The sequence below is a fragment of the Cetorhinus maximus genome, chromosome 16 (genome assembly GCF_964194155.1).
Source record: "Cetorhinus maximus chromosome 16, sCetMax3.hap1.1, whole genome shotgun sequence".
NCBI lineage: Eukaryota > Metazoa > Chordata > Chondrichthyes > Lamniformes > Cetorhinidae > Cetorhinus > Cetorhinus maximus.
The window spans coordinates 56866526-56892532 of NC_135894.1; the positions used below are offsets into that span (position 1 = coordinate 56866526).

The 26007-nt window shown below is 46.3% G+C and overlaps 1 protein-coding gene across 4 annotated transcripts in view; it reads left to right on the forward strand.

Annotated features, from left to right (window-relative positions):
- Window positions 1-26007, forward strand: part of LOC144691599 (glycerol kinase 3) — a 149967-nt gene that overhangs the window by 43973 nt on the left and 79987 nt on the right. For all 4 annotated transcript variants that reach the window (XM_078559850.1, XM_078559849.1, XM_078559848.1 and 1 more), the window contains exons 2-3: window positions 6466-6539; window positions 19506-19612. In XM_078559850.1, the coding sequence (XP_078415976.1) occupies window positions 6466-6539; window positions 19506-19612 (181 nt within the window). The remainder of the gene's footprint in view (window positions 1-6465; window positions 6540-19505; window positions 19613-26007) is intronic.

Consider the following 26007-nt stretch of genomic DNA (forward strand, 5'->3'; position numbering starts at 1 on the left):
GGTTCAACTGCACGAAGTGCAGCAGCTGGCGTGAAAAATGACATTTTACCTGCCGGCCCTAATGGTGGGCTTTTGCACTGCATCGTCAGCTCCCTGCTGTATTAATTATATGTGCAAGAGAAACACGCCGGATCGCGGGCAGGCAGCCTCCGATTTGCCCGCCGTGCTGTGAGTTCACCTCTACCTTACTCCGGGCACTGTATTTAAACGGCACCTGTGCACAGCTTTGTCAATGTTTTCTGTCTAGGAATACTCCACGGAAGATATGGCTCCAAAAGGGATGTTGCTCCAAAATCCAATGACTCCTCACTGGAATGCCTGTTGGATGAAATCCGCTATTTTCTTTACCCCCTTGATGGTTGGAGGAGGTCCACCAACCTCACTGCTCTGACTTGGCAGGCGCAGGCAGCAGTGGTCAGTGCCAGCGCAGCACAGAAGAGGTCAGCTACCCAGTACAGAAAGAGGATGAATGATCTCATCCATGCTGCCAGGGTAAGTCAACAATCTCATCACTCTCTACACACATTGACCAGCCTGTCCGACATTTAGTGGCATTTCACATGCTGCCAGCTCAAGGGACATCACCACTCACTCTCTCACACACACCTTCACATATCTATCTGGTTCCATATCCTCTGCAGTTTGCGTCCTCATCCCATCCATGGCTACACTCACCACCCACACATGGCGGGCATCCTTTTCATCTGCCCTGGCATGCGTCCTGCTCATATTCGCCATCTGTCTTCATGCAGGACCAGCTCACACACAAATTGAAGGGAGAGGTCTCAGACCTGGGGCAGAGTGGCTGAAATTAAGGTCCTCACTCCCTTCAAGAATCCAGCCATCGAGCTGGCCGGAGAGGACATGGACCGTGCCTGCATTTTCGGTGAAATGGGTGGTGCACATCCAAGTGAGGATCCTACACCAGCTCATCCCTCAGACAACCATACTGTGAGCACTTTGTCCTGTTTTAGAGTCGCCTGCCATGCACTAGTTATCTCTCCTTTTCATAGCCACCTCTGGAAAGTGCTAATGGCATCCACAATGGCTAGGTCCTCGGCTCCAGCGCCGATGACAGTGCGGATGAGGAGTCCGAAGAGAGCACCGTACAAGCCCCATCACAGCGCTCACCCACATCTCCAGCATCACAGAGACAAACACCTCGGTGGGACTTAGTTTTAGAGCTGCCTCAGGGTCATGCTATGGCGAGCATAGCACACAACCTGGTCCACAACAGGTGGAGGCAGGGACATCCGAGGTCATTGGCACTCTGAAAACTGCTGGAGGCCAGGATCCTGCTGAGTCCGAATCAGATGAAGAGCCTCCAGACTTGGTAAATGAGTTGGTGGAGCTGCAGCGACAATCACTGGATGTCAGCTGTATTCCTCAGATCGTCATGAACGATGGAGGAGTCCATCCACATTCAGTCTGAGGTGATAGCACCAGTATGCCAATGCATCAAGGTCAAAACTGGTAAAATAGTGGCCGTCATGGAAACCTTGGTCAGTCCTGCACTGTTGCAGAAGCAGCACTCCTTTGCTGCAGCCATTGGTGGCATCCATCAATGGCTACGTGAGAGAGGGGGAAGGGCACCTAGATCCCCAGCTGCCCCTTCTCAAGGAGTCAGCCAGGGGCCCTTGGGTACCCATAGGGAGGAGGACCAGCAGCTGGACACCCTGGGGCCATCCACCCAGCTGACTCAGGGACTGTCCGGCTAATCCCAATCCCCTCTTCCTGTGATCCCACCGCCTCCAGCTCCACAGGCCTAGGAGGGTGCACCTGCCCCACAGCAGCCCACCCAAAGCAGGCCGGAGCCCTCCAGGTCTCAGCCCTCCAGAGGGTGCCCGCCAAGGTCGTCACAGACAACAGGGTGTAGCAGTCAGCAGGCTGTCTCCACCTCCGCTATGGATGTCAGGGAAGCATCAAGATGTAACAGTAGGGTTAGGAAAGTTTAAAAAGATTTAGGAGAACAACGGTGGCACAGATGTCCACAACATGTATATAATGTTCACAAATGTAAATAGAATCGCACCCATTTCACATCTCTTGTGTATGCCTCTTTTTTATGATGAGCTGTGTTGCTGTCAATCAGCTGTGATACCATGGTTCCACCCCCAATTTAGCGCAGATGTAGCTATTATGGGCCTTTTATCTATGTAGTGTGCTTCCATATCACAGTGTGTAGCCGTTTTCCACATCATTCTTGACATCAGTGATGCCTCAACCTTAATGTTAAGTATGCTTGTGTAACAAACGTCATTCATGTGCTTTGCAGGGTCATGTCATGTTTATTCTTGGCTGTGCAAGATTGAGGCAGAGGTGTTCTCCTATCTCATCTGCATTCTTCAAAAGTGAAGGTGTAGTATACAAGGAGAGATGTGTTAACACATGGAGGAGGGTCATATATCGTGCAACTCCATGTGCTCTCTGTCTTCCGGCAGGGTTCTCATGCTATGATCCTGTACACCGAGCTCGTGCACTGCTGTCTGCCAACCACGTTTCCGACTTTCCAAGTGTACACCTGCTAAGCTCACCAATAAGTGGGAGGATCTTGCCATCTCCAGGTGCTAAAACTTTGCCCCTCAGCCACATTATTGCGCTGGTGCTCAAACCTACAACCTTGAGCATTTCTCAACCTGTAACTGTCTGGATTGCAGCCACAAGACCATCATCACAATGTTGGGATGCAGCACTGTGCGTCCCATCACCTAAATGCTCACTGAGACGAGTGGTGCTAATTGCAAATGGTGATGTTTGGCGGTCAGTAGAGCCTTTGAGCGTACTCTGGAAGCGCACATCGTAACTTTAGACAATGGTGAGGGCAGCAGTGGGATAGGAGCAAGGATGTACTGAAGCTGAAGTCTGCCCTTTATTAGCAATGAGTCATGACCTTGGGGGCTTCATGGTGCCTGAGCATTTTGGAGTTTGCAAAGGTCAGAGCTGGCCATGAGCACACAATGTGCCTCTTAAAGAGGAGGCATTTGAATGTCTGGCATGCAAGTGGTTGAATGTCGTCAGCTTCTCCATATGCATAGTAGGGTGAGGATAAAAGCAGGCCAGCATCCTTAACTGAAAGTGCCAGATGTTAATGTGATAGAGAAGAAGGTGACACTGAGGCTTGAGTCATCTCAGAATAGATGCACACCTGTGGAACGTCCTCGGCTGCCTTGGCCCAAGTGTCACCTATCAGTTTCACCATTGACATTACACAAAATGCATTGTCCCGTTGCTGGAGATGGATCTCCTTGAGGAGCTTTGTCAGATTGAAGGCATACAGCTGCAAGCCCACTGAGGATAGTGGAATAGCTCCTGGCTCTTGTAGGCTGCTGTTGTGACTGGGATGCTGGAAAGACGCTTGAAGAGGCAGCATGTTCTGACATCTGATGCCAGGACTCCCTCCTCCAGTTAGCACCTCATCTCAGCAAGGACATGTGGTCCTGAGGCTTCATCATCCTACAAAGGATCAGGACAATGTGAACTTCATGTATAATTATTCACCCTCATATTGAAATGCATGGTTGAAATGAGAAGAATAGCAAAGCTGGTGTTAATGATGGAGGGCACTTGTCCAAGAGAGCACTCACTGCAACTCATCATCATCCTCATGGAATCTGGTGACAATTGGGGCCTCATGCATGCCTTCCTCATTTGGCCCGTGCTATGGCCTCTTCCCCTGCAGTCTTGGCTTCCTCCAATTCAATGCCCTCATCCCCTTCGATGTCCTCCTCAATGGAGGAGACATGCAGCTCGTCCATGTCAGCATCTGAGAAGTCCTCTCCCCTTAGCCGCGCCAGGTTGTGCAGCACGCAACAAGTCACAAGGATCCGTGAGACCCTCTGGGGAGTGTACTGAAGTCCTCCGCCAAATCTGTCCAGGCATCGGAACCGCATCTTTAAGATCCCTATAGTGTGCTCCACCAATGTTCGGCTAGCAGCATGAGCCTAGTTGTACCTTCTCTATGCAGGAATCTGAGACCGCTTCAATGAGCATCATCAGCCACGCCCCTTGTGGGTACCCCTGGATCATGTGTGGTCCCTCGAAGTTGTTCGGGGTCTGCGATCTACTCGATATGAGTGGTGGACGCTTCCTGGGTATCAAGCGCAAACCTGCATGTTAAGTTTCTTAAGGCCGCAGAGCAGCAGCACATTGAGCGAGTGGTCGTCTTTCCTGTATACGTATTGGAGTGCCTGTTGCCAGGGAGCTTTCATAGCCACATGAGTGCAGTCGATAGCACCCTGCACCTTTGGGAATCTGGGAATCTCAGCAAAGCCCAGTGCTCTGGCGTCCTGGCTTGCTTGATCTCTGTCAAAGTTGACGTAATTGTGGGCCTTGGCAAAAAAGGCGCCTGTGCATGTATGCATTTGTGCATGGACGCTTGAGAGATCCCCAGTGGAGCCCTGGAAGGAGCCACTGGCGTAGAAGTTGAGTTAAGCCATTACTTTCAGAACCACTGGCAATGGATGCTCTCCTAGTCCCCATGGCGCCAATTCCTGGAGAATGTGGCAAAAGAGAGTCACCAGGTTCCTTGGCATGCAGAGGCATCAGGGACAATGTCTCTCGTCGCTCATCTGCAGATAAGACATGCAAGTTCTGTGCACTTTCGGTCTTTCAAGCTACCTATGCAAAATGTTTCTGTGAGCCTCATCCTCTGCGTCCAGAGGGGGCCCTGCTGGCCCTTGGACTTGAGGGTTTTGCTGCTCCCTTTGGTGAGCCAGGCGCCTCTACTGCAATCTTCTCCTTCTCTGCTGATGTCCGTCGCCGAACAGGAGCGGAAAATCCCAGCCAGCGATGTATACAATTAATTTAAATCTATTTCATTTCCTCCTTTTAACATAGGGATATTGGGTTATTTTTATTTTTGGTTAACGGGCTGAATATGCTGACTAACAATTTCTCTAAAACTTGTCAGCAATAAATAAATAGCAGGATGTCTTTCCTCCATGTTTGAGTTCTATTCTAATTTTCTGCAGACTTTACCTTCTTAGCTGGATAGGAAACAAAAAAACTTGGAGGTTAAAATTAGGCTTGTAGTGAATCAGCACCCTATTTTACGTCATGCCCGATTTTCTTTTCCAATTTCACCCATGTCTGACTCTTCCCCAGTTTCCTGTGTCCAGAGATTTGTCAATTAAGCTTCAAATCAATTGGCCACTGTCCTAGATGGAGGTTTTCCTGGTAGCATCTTCTGCTAAGTGCAAGTGAATTAAGATATTACACCAAATTACAAAATCCTCACTGAAATGTATTAACAGACTCATTGGTCCGAATAACAACCGGTGGGAGGTTTAGCAGCCAGGAAACCCGAGTGTACATATTACTCAGAGGCAGTGTCGAATTTAACAGCTGGATTTCTTTTTTTCTAAAAAATCAAATTGGCACAGTTTCCCAGTTACAACCTAGAGAGGTTGACTGTCAGCCAGGTAGATCTTTGGCATATAGTCCCAACCTAATGCCAGCCATTGCCGGGGTGGAAGGAATCAGAAATCGGAGGAGGCAGGTGGTGAGTGGGACATCAGGGGATTCCGATTACACAGCGCTGGGAGAAGGTCTGAACATGGGGATAGAAGCGGTTGAGCTTGAGGGGGTGGGGTAGGGAGGGAGCTGGGGGAAACACTGCCTCTTCAATTTTTCAAATGAGCAGTGCTGGAAAGACATTTAGTTGTTATATCCAGTCATTCTCTTATTCCTTCAGCTGTCAGCTTTCTTGGTTCAATTTGGAACATAGATAAAACCTTGGACATGTAGACATGTAGCATTATACAAGTATTTTAATTGCCAGCCTGCCTCGAGAGAGCAGATTAGCTGCCTCACACTCCCCCCACCCCCGCTCCATCCCTTTTCCCCGAAGTGTGGGCTGAAGGTCAGGTTTCCCAGTTCCATGACTTTTGAATGCTAACTTGAGGCTCCTGCTTACCTTTTGCAGGAGCCTCAATGATGTCCTAGAAGCCACATATATTCACACACAAGGCTCTGTCCTTTGCAAACAGAAAGAGCATGTCCACACATTGCACCTTTTTTAACTTAACTAAAACTTGAGGGACAGCCATTCCCTGGTTCATTCCCCATGGCAGTGCCTTGAACAATCAGTCAACCTGCCTGGTTTGAATTTAAACAAAAGCTTGGCAGTTAACTGTTCGCTGGTGCATTCTCCACAGCAATGCCTCTACCAGTCAGCACCCTCTCCTCATGCAGTATAAATTGTTGTTCCCTTTAGATTTCATATTCTTGCAAGTCTGTGCTGATGAGTGCAAGATGAAAAACTTCAACAACATGTCTTTTTTCAGCAATACTCAAGTTCTGTACTGTCAAGTGGCTAATTGCAAATATGTTTCAAAATTTAATTTATTTTGAAGTGTTTAGCTTATGTGATTTTGCTATTTTTCATTGATGTTTCTCTGACAAATTAATTTTATTGTCTGTTTGATACTTTGAAGAAACTGACACGATTTAACAACCACTTCACAGGTCTTTAATCCGAAGACAGCCAAACTAGTTGTTCAACACAAAATAGAAGTTTTACAGAAACTTCCACAAGCAGGGTAAGAGCTTCAGTTGCATTTTATAGTTTTCTCAATTGTTTTTCTTGCTGACAGAATTTCCTGTTTATTTTAAAACTCATTTGGTAAATGGAACATATTTTATGTCTTTACTCAATACAATGTTAGACAACTCCATCAATTTACAGCATACCAGTAACGGTTCAGCATGACTTCCTGATCTATGATGCTTTTGTGCTAACACTGTTGCAAACTTCACACATTAAGTGTGACCACATATGGTAAATCAAAGGTTTTAAATTTTCTAGTTATTCAATGCCAACTGTTTAATACATCAGTTGTATAATTTACCAAGCTTCAACAATGATCAGTTAAATCTGCGAGAAGGTATCATTCTGAATGCGCTCATCTTTTTGAATACACTAGATTGATAGTATGTAGTGCACTTAACTGAACTCAGCCAAGTGGCTTCTATTTTCACAGATTAGATTATTTTAACTCTTTGTTTAGCAAACTACCACTATCACTCCACCCACCTTATTTGCATCTCCATCTTCATTAGTCTTCTCTCCTAGTTTTTTCTTTCTTCAAATTCCCATCACCAAAGTCAAACTCTTTCCTTCCTGTCCACATAATTGAGTGATAATCTGCTTTCTGCTCTGCATCAAATCATGCTTTGTAGATTCTTGATTTTCTTCTACGTTGGACTTCTGAATAGCTCCCAGACTTTGTGACCACTTTGCCTCAGATGGCCATACAATTCCAACTATGTTCATCAAGGTCGAGGTAATTAGTTCTAGTGAATCAAATATTTTCCATTTTGGCCATCCAGGGTCTATACTGAGTAAATATGATATCTAAATTGCTTTATTTCTGTAATAGTGCTATTTCCAGTACTCACATATGAACTGAGAAGGTGCTAAATCATTTGATCAAGAAAGATTGAAAGTTCCCTAAACCTGTTGTCAGTTTGAAGTTCAAATATTCCAAATCTTGTTAGGCTTTTCAAAATGATATAATTCTGAAAAGGGCAAAAATTTGAAGGGCTGGATTTTCATCTTAGAGATGGGGAGCTCAAGTCAGGACATCCCAGCTCGGCGAACCCACTATGGGAAAAGGTTTTCCTGAACAGTGCAATTTTCAAATTTTTATTCGGAGTGGTGGCTGCGGGATAGAGTCAGGCCCACCACCCATGGACGCAGATCAGAGGTGGCCACAAGGGCTGCCAAGTACCAAGTGAGGCAGGTTGGTTAAAAGGCCTGCCTCAGTTCTCTGGGTCTTTGTCTGAGTTGTGTCATCAAATATTAGGCCCTTTACCCCTTAGCCTTCACTCTTTCTCACCCTCCCACTCCCCATGTCCTATCCATGCCAACTCATACAATCCCATGTCCCCCCACCTACCCCCATTGCCCCTCATACCCTCCATGCTAACCCATGCCCCTCTACCCCCAAAGGCCCCTCATACCCTCCATACCAACCCATGTTCCTCCATCCACCCCCGATGGCCCTTGACAGCTCCTATACCAATCTAGTGTCAACCCATGACCCCACTCATCCCTTTGGCCCCTTATAGCCTCTATGCCAATTTAATGCCAACTCATGCCAAACCATGCCCTCCACCCACCACCACCGCCATTTTTAAAGGACCCCAGAGTCTCCACGGGTCCCTTACCCCCTCCATGCCTACTCACCCAGCATCCACCATGCACAGCCTCAGGAGCCATGTTGAGAGAAAATAAAACTCTTAAGGGCAGAGTTTTTAGTTTGGGGAGTTGGTGCACACCTGACCCGCTCGAGCGTTAAATAAAGTGCTTTGATGTCGCTTGAGTGTGCCGACGTCAACGCACACTCTTGTGATATTTCGCTAGGTGGGCATGCAATGGCGATGGAGGTGCACCAGCCATTAATTGAGTGGCCAGTTTAGGCCCTTGAGACACTAATTGTCTCCAACTTTGCGTAGCCCATGTGATTTTTAGGCCATCGCACAGGCAAAACAGGTAGGCGGGCAGGCCACAATTTGCAAAACCTCATCCATGGGTGGGATAAGAGGGGTCATTGGCTGTGTCAAAGCGATTAGTGAGGAGTTTAGGATATCACTTGCTGCTGATTGCTTCTGTGGACAGGACAGCTTCATTTTGCTTCAGAGCTGCATTCTGATATTTTAGAGGCTTCAATTCAGGACTCAACTGTTCTTTTCCAGGCCCCCGGAGGATTCAAACCGCATGGAGCCTTCCAGGTATCAGACAGCCTTCCCTTACCCTGGTAATGGTGACTGTGGTCTCCGCTGGAGGCACCTCCTCTGAGGAGGAAGAGAGGGCCAGAAGTGGGAGGAGGCCAGGTCCTATTCAGCTGTGAGGGGAGAGGCGCAGGCACAAAGGGTGCAGGGCCAACAGGAAATCCAGGGTAGAAAGGGCCGCAGAAGACGCCACTATTCTGCTGCCAGTGTTTACAGACGGCGATGCAGCTACCTCAATATGTCTGGGGTGCAATGCCGACGGAGGCTTTGTCTCTCAAGGGAGACAGTGACCTCTATCTGTCAGAGAATCGGCCCTGAGATCAGCTCCTACTGTGTGGGTGGACACTCCATGCTAGTGGCTGAAGGTCAACTTCTATGCCTCCGGCTCTTTCCACGGGTCAGTGGGGAATCTTTGTGGAGTGTTCCAATCAGCTGTCCATAGTTGCATCAAACTGGTGACAGATGCAGTGTTCAGGCATGTATTGATTTTCATTCAATACCACACGGACTAGGCCAGTCAGACAGTGTGAGCCAGAGGCTTCGCAGTGATTGCTGGATTCCCCCGCATCCAGGGTGCAATCGACATGTGGCCATCAAGGCGCCAGCGGGTGAGCCCAGAGCCTTCGTCAACAGGAAGGGATTCCACTCCATAAACGTGCAACATGATCACAAGATGCAGATTCTGCAAGTGTGTGAAAGATACCCAGGCAACTCCCATGACGCTTACATCCTCAGGCGCTCCCAGGTGCTGAGGCTTTTCAGTGCTCCAGCCAGACTGGATGGATGGCTGCTGGGTGACAAGGGCTATCCCCCTCAAAAGGCTCATGGCGCCTCTCTGCCACTAAAGAACAGAGGCCAAGCAGTGGTACAACAGGAACCATGCCTCCACAAGGGTGGTGATAGAGAGAACCATAGGTCTTCTCAACTTGCGCTTCCAATGCCTAGACCGTTCGGGGGCGCGCTCCAATAGCCCCCAGATCATGTGTCACTGATAGTGGTTGCATGCTGCGCTCTCCACAACCTGGCACTGACAAGGGGGGACACAGTGGAGGAAGAAGATCTTGACGCAACTGCACAGGCAACAGATGATGAGTCCAGTAGTGAGTCCGAAGACGAGCACGGCGAGGAGAACGCTGAGGGCATAGACATCGACCTAGCTAACCTGCAGGGAGGCAGGGACACCCAGGAGGTTTTGATCCAACACTCCTTCAGCTAGACTACTAAATAAGAACCACCACCACATGCCAGGGCTGCAGGCTCCATACTCGATCCCTGACAGGACCAGTTCCTTGGTCAACAACATAAAATATGTGCGTTTGCAATAAAGTTTCAGGGGACACACGTCCATCATAACATCATGGCCTACCCTGCAGCTACAGAACAAATAAAGCGTACAGAGGCCAGTTGCACAAATAACGTATCATTTACTTGTGAATGTTAACATGAACTGCTATTTCCCATCACACCATTTAAAAATGAAGAAAAATGGGGGAAGCAAATATCACCCGTGATAAGCCCGTGTTGTGCTTAAGGTGCTCTAAGTTTTCGCTTGCGGGTGCTATGTCTAGGTGCTCCCCCTCGCTGGCATTGGAGACAGCCTGCTCACTCTGCTGTCTTGTTGGTCTTGATGGCCTTGGCGGGCGTCCTCTGGCCCATGGAGCCTGTGCTGGCCCCACCTGGGAGGGAGCGGCCAGTGCCACGGCTGGCATCTCCCTTGTAGCCGCAGGCTCATCAGATGCCACGGTCACTGGCAGAGGGGCAATGGAGCTGTTGTCATCATCCGGAGTGCCCTGAGAGGAGCCCGCAGAAACAACAGGCAGCTCATGTGCCAACATCAGGTTGCTTTAGACCTCCCTGCTCACCATTGATGGATGGTCACCTAGCTGGGATACTGAGTGCCCAAGCCATCTCCCACACTGAGACTGACCAGCTGAGGTCATCACTGGTGTGATGGCTTGCAGGACCGAGCGCATCCCCAGGAACCCTTGATTGAGTCCCTGGAGGATGAGAGTCACCACTCTCTCCATGGAGGAGGCATTGCGTCCGGCCATGAGGGTCAACGCATTGCTTATGCTCGGACTCTTCCACAATGGACACCATGGCACGCATTCCTTCATGTATCTCCGCCAGATCCTCTCACAGACCCTGTTGGACGCCCAGCATCTGCTGCCTCAGGGCGCACTCCAGAGGCCCATCATTAACCATCGACTGAGCATTGTCCTGGTCCCCAGCAGTCCACTGACTGCCAACACCCTGGGCACTCTCTGTCTCCGTCTGCACCTCAAGCAAGTGTGAAGTGCCCTCACCAATGTGCACCGATAGACTACACGGCGATGTTATGCCCACCGAGGTGCTGCTTGACAAAGAGGGTGTGACGCAGGTGCGTGGTGAGCATGGTGGCCCTCAGGGGTCAGGAGTGGGCCTTCAGGCTCCTCATAATGAACTGCTGGTGAGCCTAAAAGGGAGAAGAAGGACATGTCATTAGTTTGTCATGAAACTGTCACTGTGCATGCCTGGCACCCTGATGAGGCAGAGATCTGCATCATTGCACCCTCGACTTTCGATTATCAATGGGGATTCCAGGCTCACATCAATATAGAGACTACACTGGAATGGTAGCAATAACCGACATTCTCACCTCAGTGCACTGCACTCTTACCTTCCTCTGGCACCCAAACCTCACTGTGGCTGCTTGACCAAGGTGCATGGCGCCTCTCCAGCTCCAGGGCCTCCTGCTCATACCGTGAGAGGATGAGGAGGTGTGGGGGTCCCCCGCCGGTACATGACATCTCAGCTTTGTTATGGGATGTTTTCTCCTGAAAGGGTAGAGGAGCATTGATTAGTCCACTCTCTACCTGCAGCGCCATTGCAGCCTGGCCAATCCCACATGAGGAACGCCTCGCAGGGCTCAGTCGATTCGTGAACCTGGAGCCCCAAGGCACTCGGTCCAAGCAGCCAGGGCTCACCCCCTTGGCCAGCTCCTGCCTCATTGACATTTGGCACTCACGCTGTAACACCTCTGAGGTCCACAGGAGGAGGTGGGCAGCTCTTAACTGTTCTGCAAAGTGACGGTACTCGCCCTTCCTGATCGCAGCAGATCATTGAAGTGCATCCAGCACTGGGCCCATGTGCGCCTCACCACGCTGTGGCTGCTGACCCTGGATACTGCCACCTCCCACGTATTTTTGATGATATGGGGGGTTGGGGTGGGGTGGGGGGTGCTCCTCCTCCTCCCGTCCCTGGGGACAAGGGTTCATCTCCTCGCTGCCACCTCCTCCAGGAGGGCTGCGAGATACTCATCTGAAAAACGTGGGGCCAACTGCTCCGCCGGCCTGCCCCCCTGCCTGCCCTGTCCACCCGTTACGTCCTTCTGTGGCAGCCTTCCAGGGACTGCCGAGGCCACGTTTGAATTGGCCGCCCGGCCGCCATTAGACCCGGCGGACATCATACCCTCGCCTTCCCCTTTGCGCACATTCCAGACCGTGTATCACACTGGGTGGGCCTTAATTGGCCTACCTGTGTAAAATCGCAGAGCGCTGCCGATAGCAGGCGGATTCCCGACCGTCCCCGCTGATCCCATACGTCAAGGGTAAAATTCTGTCCTAAGTATCTATTAAAGACTTCACTACATAAAAATACACTCTAATTCACGGAAGCCTATTTAATGCATTTAAATCCCCTCAAGTACTTAATCTCTTATAAAACAAATATTTGTATTTATAATACCGAATCAAAGACACCTCACCCTTTAATAACCACTTTGAGCTGTCAATCAAACTTAATTTATAACCCCCCCCACTGTGATGACGGCAGGTTGTGGAAGCAATCAAGCAGTAATTATATTATAATGATAGCACTTGGGGCTATGTCAACAAGCATCTAAAACTGCTAGAACAGATTTTATTTCCACTCAGACACAGGCAAGCAGTTTTTTTTTAATTTAAAGGGCAGGGGATTTAAATAACTTGACAGCTCTACATATCTTATCCATCCTTCATGAGCGTTTACATTTCCACCAGAAAGTCATGGAACACAACGCTGCAGGTTGAGGCCACTTCTGGTGTAAAAATCGGATCTGTATGTCTTGTTAAATTGCACAGCTGATTCGTAAGTCGTACCTGTGCTTTACGGCCCACCCCCTTTCCCCTCCAGCAAAAATGGGATCTGCCGGGAATGGAGGTGGGACTTCTGGGTACCGACTGCCATTTTTAAAGGATCCCAGGTATTCATGGGTCCACGGTAACCCAGCCGGAAGGAACAACATCCTTTCAAAACATTTCCATATTGAAGATAAAAGTAGAATACTGTGGATGCTGGAAATCTGAAATAAAAACTGAAAGTGCTGGAAAAACTCGACAAGCCTGGCAGCATCTGTGGAGAGAGAAACAGATTTAATGTTTCAAATTGAAAATGACTCTTCTTCGGAACTGATGAGGATGCCTCATTTGTGCAGTCCTTCCAACCGTCCAGTCTCAATGTAGTAAGGAAAGTAATGGGTTCCTTAGTTCAAAACACTAGTTTCCTTCTGCTGCCAGTGGCAGAAATCAAGTATTAAGCACTTCAACCCTGACTTTTTCAAATCTCTTGTTTGTTTTTTCAGCTGGTGTTATTGCAATTTTCATTCGCTACAAATTTCATTGACTTCAGAATTTTTTTCATTATGCTGACAGGCCCTGGTCAGTGTCCTAAAGAATAATGGATTTGCATTCTTCTGGTTTTAAAACTTGTACTGAAAGCTTAAATACTTACAATAATTGACAGATGGCATGATTGATACAGTTCCTCTGGCTGGAGGGTCTAGAACAAGGGGTCAGGATAAGGGAACAGCCATTTAAGACAGATGAGGAAAAATGTCTTTGTTCGGTGTGTTGTGAATCTTTAGAATCCTCTACCCCAGAGGCTTGTGGATGCTCAATCGCTGAGTATATTCAAGACTGAGATCGATAGATTGTTGAACACTAAGGGAATTAAGGGACAATAGGGATAGGGCAGGAAAGTGGATTTGAGATAGATAAGCAGTTGTAATCTTATTGAATGGCGCGGATCAGGCTTGATTGGACGTTGGCCTACTCCTGTTCCTATTCATACTTCCTTGTGTTTTCAGATGCCTTTTCTTGTATCTTGGTTTTGCATCTCATCGGATTAGGGACAATCACTAGGAGTTCTTAGAAGGTTCCTCCAAATGAGGCCATATGGGTAGAACTTAGAAACAAAAAGGGGGCAATCACTTTGCTGGGAGTGTACTATAGGCCTCCAAACAGTCAGGGGGAAATAGAGGAACAGACATTTAGGCAAATATCAGAGAAGTGTAAAAATAATAGGGTAATAATAGTAGGTGATTTCAACTTCCCCAATATTGACTGGGATAGTCATAGTGTGAAAGGCTTAGAGGGGGCGAAATTCTTAAAGTGCATCCAGGAGAGCTTTTTGGGCCAGCACGTAGAAAATCCTACAAGAGATGGGGCTGTACTGGACCTAATCTTAGGCAATGAAGCCAGGCAAGTGGTGGAAGTGTCAGTGGGGGAGCATTTTGGGGATAGTGACCATAACACTGTAAGATTTAAGGTAGTTATGGAAAAGGACAAAGATGGACTGGAAATAAAGGTCCTGAACTGGGGGCAGGCGATTTTAATGTAATAAGACAGGATCTGGCCAAAGTGGGCTGGGAGCAGCTACTTGTAGGAAGTCTACATCAGACCAGTGGGAGTCATTTAAAAAGGAAATAGTGAGAGTTCAGGGCCAGCATGTTCCTGTAAAGGTGAAGGGTAGGACCAACAAGTCCAGGGAATCCTGGATGTCAAGGGACATTGCTTATGGCAGATACAGAGGGCTGAAAACAGCAGAAGCCCTAGAAGAGTATAGAAAGTGTAGGGGGAGGCACCTAAAAAAGTAAGAAAGCCAAGAGGGGGTATGAAAAAACACTGGTGGGCAAGAGAAAGGAAAATCCCAAGGCATTTTATAAATATATTAAGGGCAAGAGGATAACCAGGGAATGAGTAGGGCCCATTAGGGACCAAAGTGGCAATCTGTGCGTGGAGCTGGAGGACGTAGGTGAGGTTTTAAATGATTAATTTTCATCTGTGTTCATTATGGAGAAGGATGATTTAGGTGTAGAAATCAGGGAGGGGAACTGTGATATACTTGAACAAATTAACATTGAAAGGGAGGAGGTATTAGTGGTTTTAGTGGGTTTAAAAGTGGATAAATCTCTAGGTCCAGATGAGATGTATCCCAGGCTGCTATGTGAGGCAACAGGGGAGATTGCAGGGGCTCTGACACTAATTTTCAAATCTTCTCTGCCACAGGAGAGGTGCCAGAGGACTGGAGGACAGTGAATGTGGTACCTTTATTCACAAAGGGTTGTAGGGATAAACCTGGTAATTACAGGCCAGTGAGTCTCACATCAGTGGTAGGGAAACTATTGGAAAAGATTCTGAGGGACAGGATTAATCTCCATTTGGAGAGGCAGGGATAGTCAGCATGGCTTTGTCATTGGGAGATCTTGTCTAACAAATTTGATTGAATTTTTCGAGGAGGTGACTAGTTGTGTAGATGAGGGTAGTGCAGTTGATGTAGTCTACATGGACTTCACTAAGGCTTTCGACAAGGTCCTCCTGGAAGAATGGGCAAGAAGGAAAGAGCCCATGGGATCCAGGGCAATTTGGCAAATTGGATCCAAAATTGGCTTAGTGGCAGGAGGCAGAGGGTGATGGTTGAAGGTTGTTTTTGTGATTGAAAGCCTGTGACGAGTGGTGTACAGCAGGGATTGGTGCTGGGACCCTTGCTGTTTGCAGTGTACATTAATGATTTAGTTGTGTGTATATAGGAGGTATGATCAGTAAATTCGCAAATGACACGAAAATTGGTGGTGTCGTAAATAGTGAGAAAGAAAACCTTAGATTACAGGATGATATAGATGGGCTGGTAAGATGGGCAGAGCAGTGGCAAATGGAATTTAATCCTGAGAAGTGTGAGTTGATGCATTTTGGGAGGACTAACACAACAAGAGAATACACAGTGAATGGTAGGATCCTCAGAAGTTCAGAGGATCAGAGGGATCTTGGTGTACATGTCCATAGATCCCGAGGCATGGAATATAAGAGCAGGGAGGTTATGTTGAAGCTGTATAAAATGCGAGTTAGGCCACAGCTGGGCACTGTTTGCAGTTCTGGTCGTTACACAATAGGAAGGATGTGATTGCATTGGAGAGAGAGTGCAGAGGAGCTTCACCAGGATGTTGCCCGGGCTGGAGTGTTTAATCTATGAAGAGAGACTGGATAGGCTAGGAATGTTGGGGGGACCTGATAGAGGTATACAGAATTATGAGGGGCATAGAGTGGGTAGTTAGGAAGAAACATTTCCCCTCAGCGGAGTTGTCAATAACCAAGGGGCATAGGTTTAAGGAAGGGGGCAGGAGGTTTAGAGGGGATTTGAGGAAGCATTTTTTCACCCAGAGGGTTTTTGGAATCTGGAACACACTGCCTGAGGGCGTGGTAGAGGTAGGAACCCTGACAATATTTAAGAAGTATTTAGATGAGCACTTGAAATAAATACCATAGCATACAGGGCTACAGGCCAAGTGCTGAAAAATGGGATTAAAATAGATAGGTGCTTGATGGCCAGCATGGACACGATGGGCCGAAGGGCCTGTTTCTGAGCTGTATAATTCTATGACTCTGAGTTCTTGGCCTGTATTAGATGGGACAAGATTCCATACATGAAAATTATCATTCTTGAAAAAACATTACAAAAGTAGATATCCTTCAACTATGAATATTTTGCTGAAGGGCACCAATTAGTACTGCCCTACTTGTTACTGGAGCTGACTCGTGCTGAGTGACATGTACTTTGCCAGCTGATAATGGCCTGGAGGCAGAACAGTCTGCCCTTTTCCTGGAACTGAACGTTATGAAAGAACACCTTCCTCCTGTTTTCTGATCCCAGGGTTCCTGGACATTCAAACAGAGAGCTACTAATGATTCTGTTAGACCCCATGCTAGTCTTGGAAACTCTTACTTCTGCCATTTTGAATTAAGCAGTGTCAGACTGATCTCTGTGCCTTACAGTAAAGACATTCTTTCTCAACAGTCATGCTTGATCATATTTCTATTTGGCCTAAGTGTTATGATCAAATTGAAACAGTTTCAATTGTCAGATAATGCAAAGATGTTTGTATATTAGGTGAGAAATAGATTGCAAGCGGATCCAAATGTGTTGGCATATTTCCTTCAATATAGATAAATGTGGTGTGATGCACTTGAGACGGTGTCTCAGACAATTTGAAATGGGGTGATGCCATGGCATCAAACCTTGGCTATGTTTTTTATTCATTCATGGCATGTGGGCATCACTGGTTAGGCTAGCATTTATTGCCCATCCCTAATTGCCCTTGTTCAGAGGGCATTTAAGAGTCAACCACATTACTGGTGGGTCTGGAGTCACATGTAAACCAGACCAGGTAAGGACAGAAGATTTCCTTCTCTAAAGGACATTAGTGAACCAGATGGGTTTTTACAACAATCAGCCATCATCAATTGTGGTCATCATTGGACTTTTAATTCCAGATTTTTATTGAATTCAAATTTCACCATCTGCTGTGGTAGGATTTGAACCATGGTCCCAGAGCATTACCCTGGGTCTCTGAAACACTAGTCTAGTGACAATACCACTATGCCACCGCCTCCCCCGTTAAATTAAAAAGGTACAACCTGTCTTTGGAACACTTATCCATTTTAACTCAACACCTGGATAAGGGTAACTCCAGAGAAATGTATAAGATGCAGGGATGGGTACCTTAAAGCTGCTAAGTGGCAGAAGGATCAGTACATTATAGTGAAATTGTCATTGAAGGTATGCAACTAAAGCATGAATGTTGTTAAAATTTACTGCCAACATAATTAAATATAAAATAGGGGCATTGTTCTTTCTTCATGTACAGGGCCTTGGTCAGATCTCATGCAGAATAGTGCCCAGTTTTGATCCTTTTGCATGATGGGTGATTATGGACACTCTGAAAAAGGTACAGATGAGGGCCACAGCAACAAGGATCTGATACCTGGCACTGACAATATTCATTAAAAATTATTGAAATAGATAAAATTCACCCATTTGCTACTTTCTTGCATTTAGCTTTTATTTACTGTCCTTGCTGCACCCCAATATATTTCATTTCTTAGTATGAAACATGATATCAACATTTGGAAAATAATGACACGACTGAGGCTATCAGTTCAGGTTTGTCTCACCAAGTTGTGAATATGTTTTAATTTTGCCGCAACTCCAGCTTTCTAGCTCACCTTTGAGGGTCCTCTGTCTGTGGACATATTCTCAGTTCTTGTCCAGTTCACACCCAATTTATCCAGAGCTCCCACCAAGTTTTCCAAGATAGAGTTGTAGGAAAGGATTTTGAGCCCCCACTGAGGCTGGGAATAGAGGCAGACAGGTGCTCAAAATAGCTGACATGCCAGTTCCCTGGCTCCATCCTGCTCTGGACCATATTTTCAGTGATGGGCGTGGACGGGGGAAGGCGACAGGGCTGGTCGTCCACAGGACCCATTAAGAGCCTATTGAGGCCGAGGAAAGCTATTCCATCTAGGTATGTTAAGGAGGACTGGAAACTAAGTACAAGTTATAAGGCATAAATTAGGTTAAATACTAGGTGGTACATCTCTTTGTAGCATTGTTCATTTATAGAACAAGTTTTTGGCACAATCAGTCAGTGAGGATTCGCTGCAAGCACTTAAAAGGGAGCTAGCTGGCTGAATTCCTCAGACGAGCCAAAATGACAGCACATAGAAGGTAGATGGGTCAGTGGGGGGGAATCTATCATGCATGTAATATTATTTCCTGGAACTTGCTTTTACTTTTGGGGTCAGTGAGAAATTTGCAAGGGCAGGATTTTTCAGTCAGCGTGCGCAGGTGGGCCCGACATGCCAACACGTAAAATGATGTGCGATGACGTTGGGCGTGTGCCCCAACGTCATATCGCGCAGTCCCATGATATTTCGATTGGCGGGCACGCACCGGAGTCGGCTATGCGCCCGCCAATATGTAACGGGCCTATTAAGGCCATTAAGAAAGTAATTGTTAACGCTGACCATCCAACTTTAAGGCTGGTGGGCAGGCGAAAAGCCCAAGCAGCCTTCACATTTTTTAGGAAACCTCATCCACGAGCGGGATGAGGTTTCCTAAAGCTTTTATTAAATAAAAAAACTTTTCCTAAATATCAAAACGTGTCCCATCTCATATGACACATGAGGGGACATGTTGAAATAAATTTTTACATCATTTTAATTATTTCGATATCGATTCAATCTCCCTGAGGCAGCTCCGTGCCACAGGGAGATTGAAGCGCTCTTTCGCGCACATGTGCAAAAGAGCACTGGCCCAGACTCTCCCTCTTTCCCCCCACCTGCACAGGTAACGCTGAGCGCTACAGTTTGAGTATTACGCTGGGCGGGCCTTAATTGGCCCGCCCATGTAAAATGGCGGCGCGAAGCCGATCGCCTCTGCGACCACTCATGCCCGCTCCTGCCGATCCCGCCCATCACCTGAAAAATTCAGGCCCGAGTGTTTTTTTTCCCCTATGCCTAAGGTTTATTTCTTTTTCTGTGGTATTTAATGCATGAGTAGGGGTGCAGACACAGATGAGAGTGATGGTGTGCATAAGTTGCACCAGGATAGGTTCAATGACCAGCTAGTCTTTACCTGTCCTTTCTTGTGTTTTTGTATCTATTCATTAATCAAAAGATTTTATTTGATTTTTTCTATAGGTGGGTAGAAGAGGATCCCAAGGAGATTTTGCACTCTGTTTTTGAGTGTATTGAGAAAGCATGTGAAAAACTGAAGAAACTCAAGATTGATGTTTCCAATATTAAAGGTATTTAATTTTTAAATATTTGTGATTATGAACATAATGTGGTTTATTAACATCTTAGAAAAAAACTAATCAATACAAGTATGCAATGATTGCAGAATAACTGAATAAACGTAATAATAAGTGTGTCACATGAGTAACATTCATGCCACATGTACCAGGCAAGGACCATCTCCAACAAGAGAGACTCTAACCATCTGCTCTTGACATTCAATGGCACTACCATCACTGAAACCTCCACCTTCAGCATCCTAGGGGTTATCATTGACCAGAGGCTTAACTGGATCAGCCACATAAATGCTCTGGCGACAAGAGTAGGTTAGATTCTGTGAATTCTGTGGCGAGTAACTCAGCTCTCGACTCTGCAAAGCCTGTCCACAAGTGATGGAATGTGGGATTGCCTGGGTGAGCTTGACAACATCCAGGACAAACCAGTCAACTTGATGGTACTCCATCCACCACTTCTGTTCAGTTCCTCCATCACTGGCACACAGTCTCAGTGGTGTGTACCATCTACAACTGTACTGCAGAAACTTGCTGGTGCTCCTTCACCAATACCTTCCAAACCAACGATCTTTGCCACCTAGAAGAACAAGGGTAGCAAGCGCATCGGAACACCATCACCTCCAAGTTTCCCTCTAAGTCACAAACCACCCTAACTTGGAAATATATCGCCATTCCTTCACTGTTATTGCATCACAATCCTGGAACTCTCTTCCTAACAGCACTGTGGGTATACCTACAGGAATGGGCAATAATTGCAGGCCTTGCTATCGATGCCCACGTCCCATGAACTAATAAAAAAGAGATGATTTATATTGCTTCCTTCAAAATCATATTTAAACAATCTGACCTGTTGCAACATGGATATTGGAATAACCTGTTGTCCATGGAATGTACCTCGCCTGAAAAAATGATTTGAGAAATTCCTCATGTTTTTGATCCCAAATTGTGCACATTTCATTAAGAATTGTGTAACAAAGTATCAAATAAAGTCTTCTTCTAGAAAATACATATTAGGCAACATTAATAGGTCTCCTCCATTATTTCTATTCAGTACCTACTTGTACAGCGTGTGCTATTAAATTGATTTAAAGATAACAGTTGCACAAAACCTGTGCCATTGCTGTGTTATTTATTCTTCTGATGGGGATAGATAGCAAGTTGGATGCAATCAACATCTTGGTTACCATAAACATGGAAGATACAAATGTCTGAATTATGAGGTAGATTTTCTGGCCTTGAACTTGGCCTATGGGATCAGTGTTGTCAGAAGTTTGCACTCAATGAAACAAGAAACAGTTGTACTTTGAACTGTTCTAGATTCATGAGGTGTCTTGTTTGCTGCTTCAGTGTACCTTCTTTCGACGACTGCAGTGTAGCATGCTGTCAAAATGACTTCCAGGATTAGCTTTTAAGAAAGGTGTAAGAAATGGCAACACAGCAATAATGCACACTTGGCTTAGTATTCATACTGCAAAGTGTTGCCTTTCAACCTGGTACATACTTACTGCAGACTAATAACAACCTTGTAGCTTTCATTGCTTGCTATGACTATTTGAGCAGGGTACACCAAAACTTGCAACTGACACTTACTGGTAAATTAACCTCTTAAGTCCTTCACGAAGCTTCTTGTTGTACACAGGATTAGTTGCTGATATATATGATGAGCTGCAGATTTGCCAGATGTATGTCATTATATGTGCTCCTTCAGCTTCAACATTTTAAATCTGCTTCTCTGTTTGCACAATAATTTGATACGCAATACAAGATGACTAACCCAAACTGCAGGAGGTCCAGTGATTACAGGCTCTTGAATGAGGACACTTCAAGGATATGATATAGTATTACAGAGAGCAGAGTATGATTGGGAGACAAATATTCCAGGCTATAGGATCTTTGGAAAGAAATAGATATTGGGAAAGGAGGAAGATTAGCAATATTAATTTAACAATGGTACAAAAAATGGATTTCAGTAAGGATGATCCAGCAGTGGAAACACTACAGGTAGAATTAATATAAGACTTCAGTGGGCCTTATCTACAAACTTCTTGATTGTCATGATATAATAGGAAAGAGAGAGAGATCTGTAAAACCAGAGACCAGTGAAGCATATAGTAAAAGTAATGCAGTTATCCTGGAAGATTTTGATTTTCACAAAGACTGGGAGAAGCAGAACAAATAGCAAAGGACATGAATTTCTAGAAAGGTAATAGCAATTGTTTTCTAGAACAATAGGGGCAGAATATTACTCTCAGCATGTGGGCGCGCGCGCGCCTGACAAGCCCGAGCATAAAATGACGTGCGTCCCGATGTCATCACGCGGTCTCACCATATTTTGTTCGGCGCGCGTGCGCCAGAGTCAACTGCACACCCGCCAATAATTAAGAGCCTATTAAGGCCATTAACAATCTAATTAAATTCAAATTTACGCTCCCCGTCCAAATTTATGGTTGGCGGGCAGGTGAAAAGGCCAAGCGGCCTTTACATTTTTTAGGAAACCTCATTCACGAGCAGGATGAGGTCTCCTAAAGCAAATAAACATTAAATAAAAGCTTTATTTTTGAATTAAAAACATGGGAAGAATTTTGCTGATTTGGCTGCTCCCCCGCAGACCTGAAAATTGTAATGACACGCAGTGACGTCGGGAGTTCTGCCCGACGTCATCCCGTGTCATTTTACACATTGGCAAGCGGGCCCTGCCCCCTGCTCGCCGACCTAAAGATCCTGGCCCATGTCCCAGCTCATGTGATAGAGTCACATGAGGGGACATGTTTTATGAAATTTTTACTGTCCTTATTAAATTTTTAATAAGTGCTTCAATCTCCCTGAGGCAGCTCCGTGCCTCAGGGAGATTGAAGCACTCTTTCTTGCATATGCGTAAACTGCGCGCTCAGCCTGGCTCCCCCCCCCCCCCCGCACCCGCACAGGTAGCGGTCAGCGCTGCCGCTTGCGATCCACACAGGGCGGGCCTCAATTGGCCCGCCCAGGTGAAACCACGGTGCAGATCCGATCGTGGGCAGCAGTCGGCTCCCTGAGCGCGCCCGACAAGGGAAAAATTCTGGCCTATGTTTTAGAACTGACTGAAAACAGACCATGCTAGGTATAGTGACGAGTAAATTACCAGAGTTGAACGATCTGACAGTATGGGAATGTTTTGGAAAAGTGACAATAATGTCACATTTTGTGACAATAAGTGACAATAATGTGATTGAATTTAATACTAAGTTTCAGTGAGAGAAGGGAGAGTCACAAAACTGATTTTGTCTTACTGAAATTTAAAACTTCGAAGTAATGAGAACCTAAATGACCACTGTAAACTGTTTAAAACTTTTAATGGATAAACCTACATGTAAACATATTTCCAGAAGTAATTGATAAAGTACAAAATCACTACGTACCCCCAAATGGTAAAGGCTTGGGTGGCCTTAGGTACCTGAGAGTGGGACTTCCAACCCTCAGTGGAAGGAAATCCCACCCTCGAGAGCTGCCAGCTCTCAATGGACCCTGCTGGGACTGCACACAGGACAATGAAGATTGAAGATAGATACCGGACAAGTCTGGGGTTTCTTGGGTGGGAGGAATCGGGCATCCTAGAGGGTGCATCGGCGTGGGGTGGGGGGCAAGGGTGGGTTTTGGAGACCAGGCCGGGAGGCACAAAGTGGGGGTGCAACCTTAGGAGGAGTGCTCATGATGCCACAAGGCAACCCCCGAAAGGATATGTAACCCCTTCCCTCTCACCCTTTCACCAACTTCGGTGAAAAAAACAGTCTTCCCACTCTCACCCGCCTTCCACTGCCCAGAGTATTATGCAGTGCGGGCGGATTGAGGCCCTTAATTGTCATTTATTTGGGAAGTTAAGGGACTGAATAGGCCCTAGCGCTGGCATATGGTCCAATGGGTGCCTCGATTTAACCTCTCATCAGAAAGATGGCATTTTTGAGAGTGCAGCACTCCCTCAGCACCGTGCTTGAGTGACAGGTTAGATTTTTGTGCTCAAGTCCTGGAGTGGAATTTCAACCCACAACCTCCTGTCCCAGAGGCAAGAGTGCCACCAGCCATTACTACTACAATGAACATTAAGGGAAAAATTTTCCCCCCGGCGGGTGGATGGGGGGGGGGGGGAGGGGGGAGTGTGGGATTGGGCACGAGCATGCGCACCTCCGATCGGCGCCCCCAATTGGGGGCGCACCGCCATTTTATGTGGGTGGGCCAATTAAGGCCCGCCCAGTGTGTTGACTGCCAGGAAGCGCTGTGCGCTCCCTGTGCGGGCGGGTTGAGGGGGGGGATTCCCTCAGCCGGGAGTACGCACTTTTGCGCATGTGTGTGAAAAAGCGCACAGATCTTCCTGGGGCTGCCTCAGGGTGATTGGTTTGGACTTCAAGTTTTTAATAAAAACCATCCTAACATTTCCCTTCCATGTTGGGACATGACCATAACTTTTATTAAAACTCAATGTACAGATTTTGAATCACTCATGAAACCTCATCCCGCCCGTGGATGAGGTTTCATGCTTTTTCTGATGCCCACCAGGGCTCCCGTCTGCCCGCTGACCTTAAGATTAGATGGGCAGGTCCACTAATTATCTAAATTGGTTTTTTAATGGCCTCAATAGGTCGTTGACAGGTTGGCGGGCATGCAGCTGACTCAGCTGCACCCCCACTGACCTGAAAATGGAAACGACGCGGGATGGCGTCAGGAGTTCCACCTGACATCATCCTGTGTCATTTTATGCGTTGGGCAGCGGGCCCTGCGCCCGCTTGCCGACCGGAAGATCCCGCTCTAAGGAAATGTCATGCTTATTAAGTGAGTACTGTTATCTGTTTTCACCATGGAAAAGAAGGGCCAAATATTAGAAGTATAAGGAAATGTAAACGTAAGTAAAGCAGTAGAACTTAGTGGATTTAATATAAGGAAGAAATGGTCTTGGAGAAAATGAAGGCACTTGAGATAGATGACTCTCTAGTACTTGATAACTTCCACCCCAGAGTACTAAAATTAGTGAGGGAGGAAATGGCAGGTTTGCTAATTATAATTCTCGAAAGCTCTGTCAATTCCAAATGATGCCTCTGTTGGAAAATTGTAAATGTCAACATTATTTACGAAAGTAGAGAAGATGGCTACAAACCTATCATTTTAACATCAGTTATTGGAAGATAACTGGAATTTATCACCAGTGACTGAGCGCTTGGATAAGTAAGCACTAATGAAGGAGAACCATCATGGTTTTGCCGAAGGTAGATAAAATTCAGCTGCATTGGGTAGACATTTTGAGGTCATTGAGATAAGGTAGTGTCCATGTTTATTATCACTATATGAACTTTCCAAAATGCATTTGATAAGGTTCTGCATAAAACCTCTTTCAGAAAATATTATTTGGGGTATAGTATATGACTAATAAGACATGACGTATGGTAAATATACCATACTAGGGAGAAAAAGATAGGCTTATGGTTCCCAGAGCTTTCCATTACTGGGGATTTTCTTGGGTCTGTCATAGACCAGCCACTGGAGATTGCTGTTATTGTTGCATCATGTAACTACCAGGATAGTAGAAGGCGAATTAGATTGGTCCGTGCTCATTTTTCATCATGTATTTCCATGTTCCTAAGAGATTATTAATAAAAATGTAAGTGCAGTAGAATTAGATATAACATCATGACATGGCTTGGTAATTAGCTGGGAGGTAAGGGAGATTAGCTGGGAGGTAAGGGAAAGAAAGGACGGATAAAGGAAATGTCACCTGGCAGGATGTTACAAGTGGTGTTCCCCAGGGATCTATACTGTGGCATGTCAGCTTCTCACCACATGTTAATATATGTTAATAATATATGTTAATGACTTGGATAAAGGAATAGAGTGCTGTAGATCGAAAGTTTCAGATTACAGTAAGTTAGGAGGCATAGTAAGTTGTGTAGATGGGAGCAGGAATTTGAAAAATAATTTAAATTGATTAAGCGAGTAGGCAAAAACATGGCAGATGGGATCTGATGTGGGCAAAAGTGAGGATACCCACTTTAGAACCAAGAAAGACAAATGAAAATATTTTCTTAAATGATAAGAGACTAGGGCCAGAATTTTTCCGTTGGCGAGTTGGGGGCGGGGCCCGCTCGTCGATGCAAAAATGACACGAGATGATGTCGGGAGGAACCCCCGACGTCATCCCGCCCCATTTAAATGTTCAGGAACCTGTCAATGGCCAATTGAGGCCATTGACAGGATAATTAAGACAATTAAAGGCCCTGCCCGTCCAACCTTAAGGCTGGCAGGCGGGCCAGGAGCCCCATTGGGCTTCTGAAAAAACCGGCGGGATGAGGTTTCATGTCTGTTTTAAAAAAGTTTAATAAAGTTTTAGTCATATTTATTAACATGTCCCATCTCGTGTGACATTGTCACAT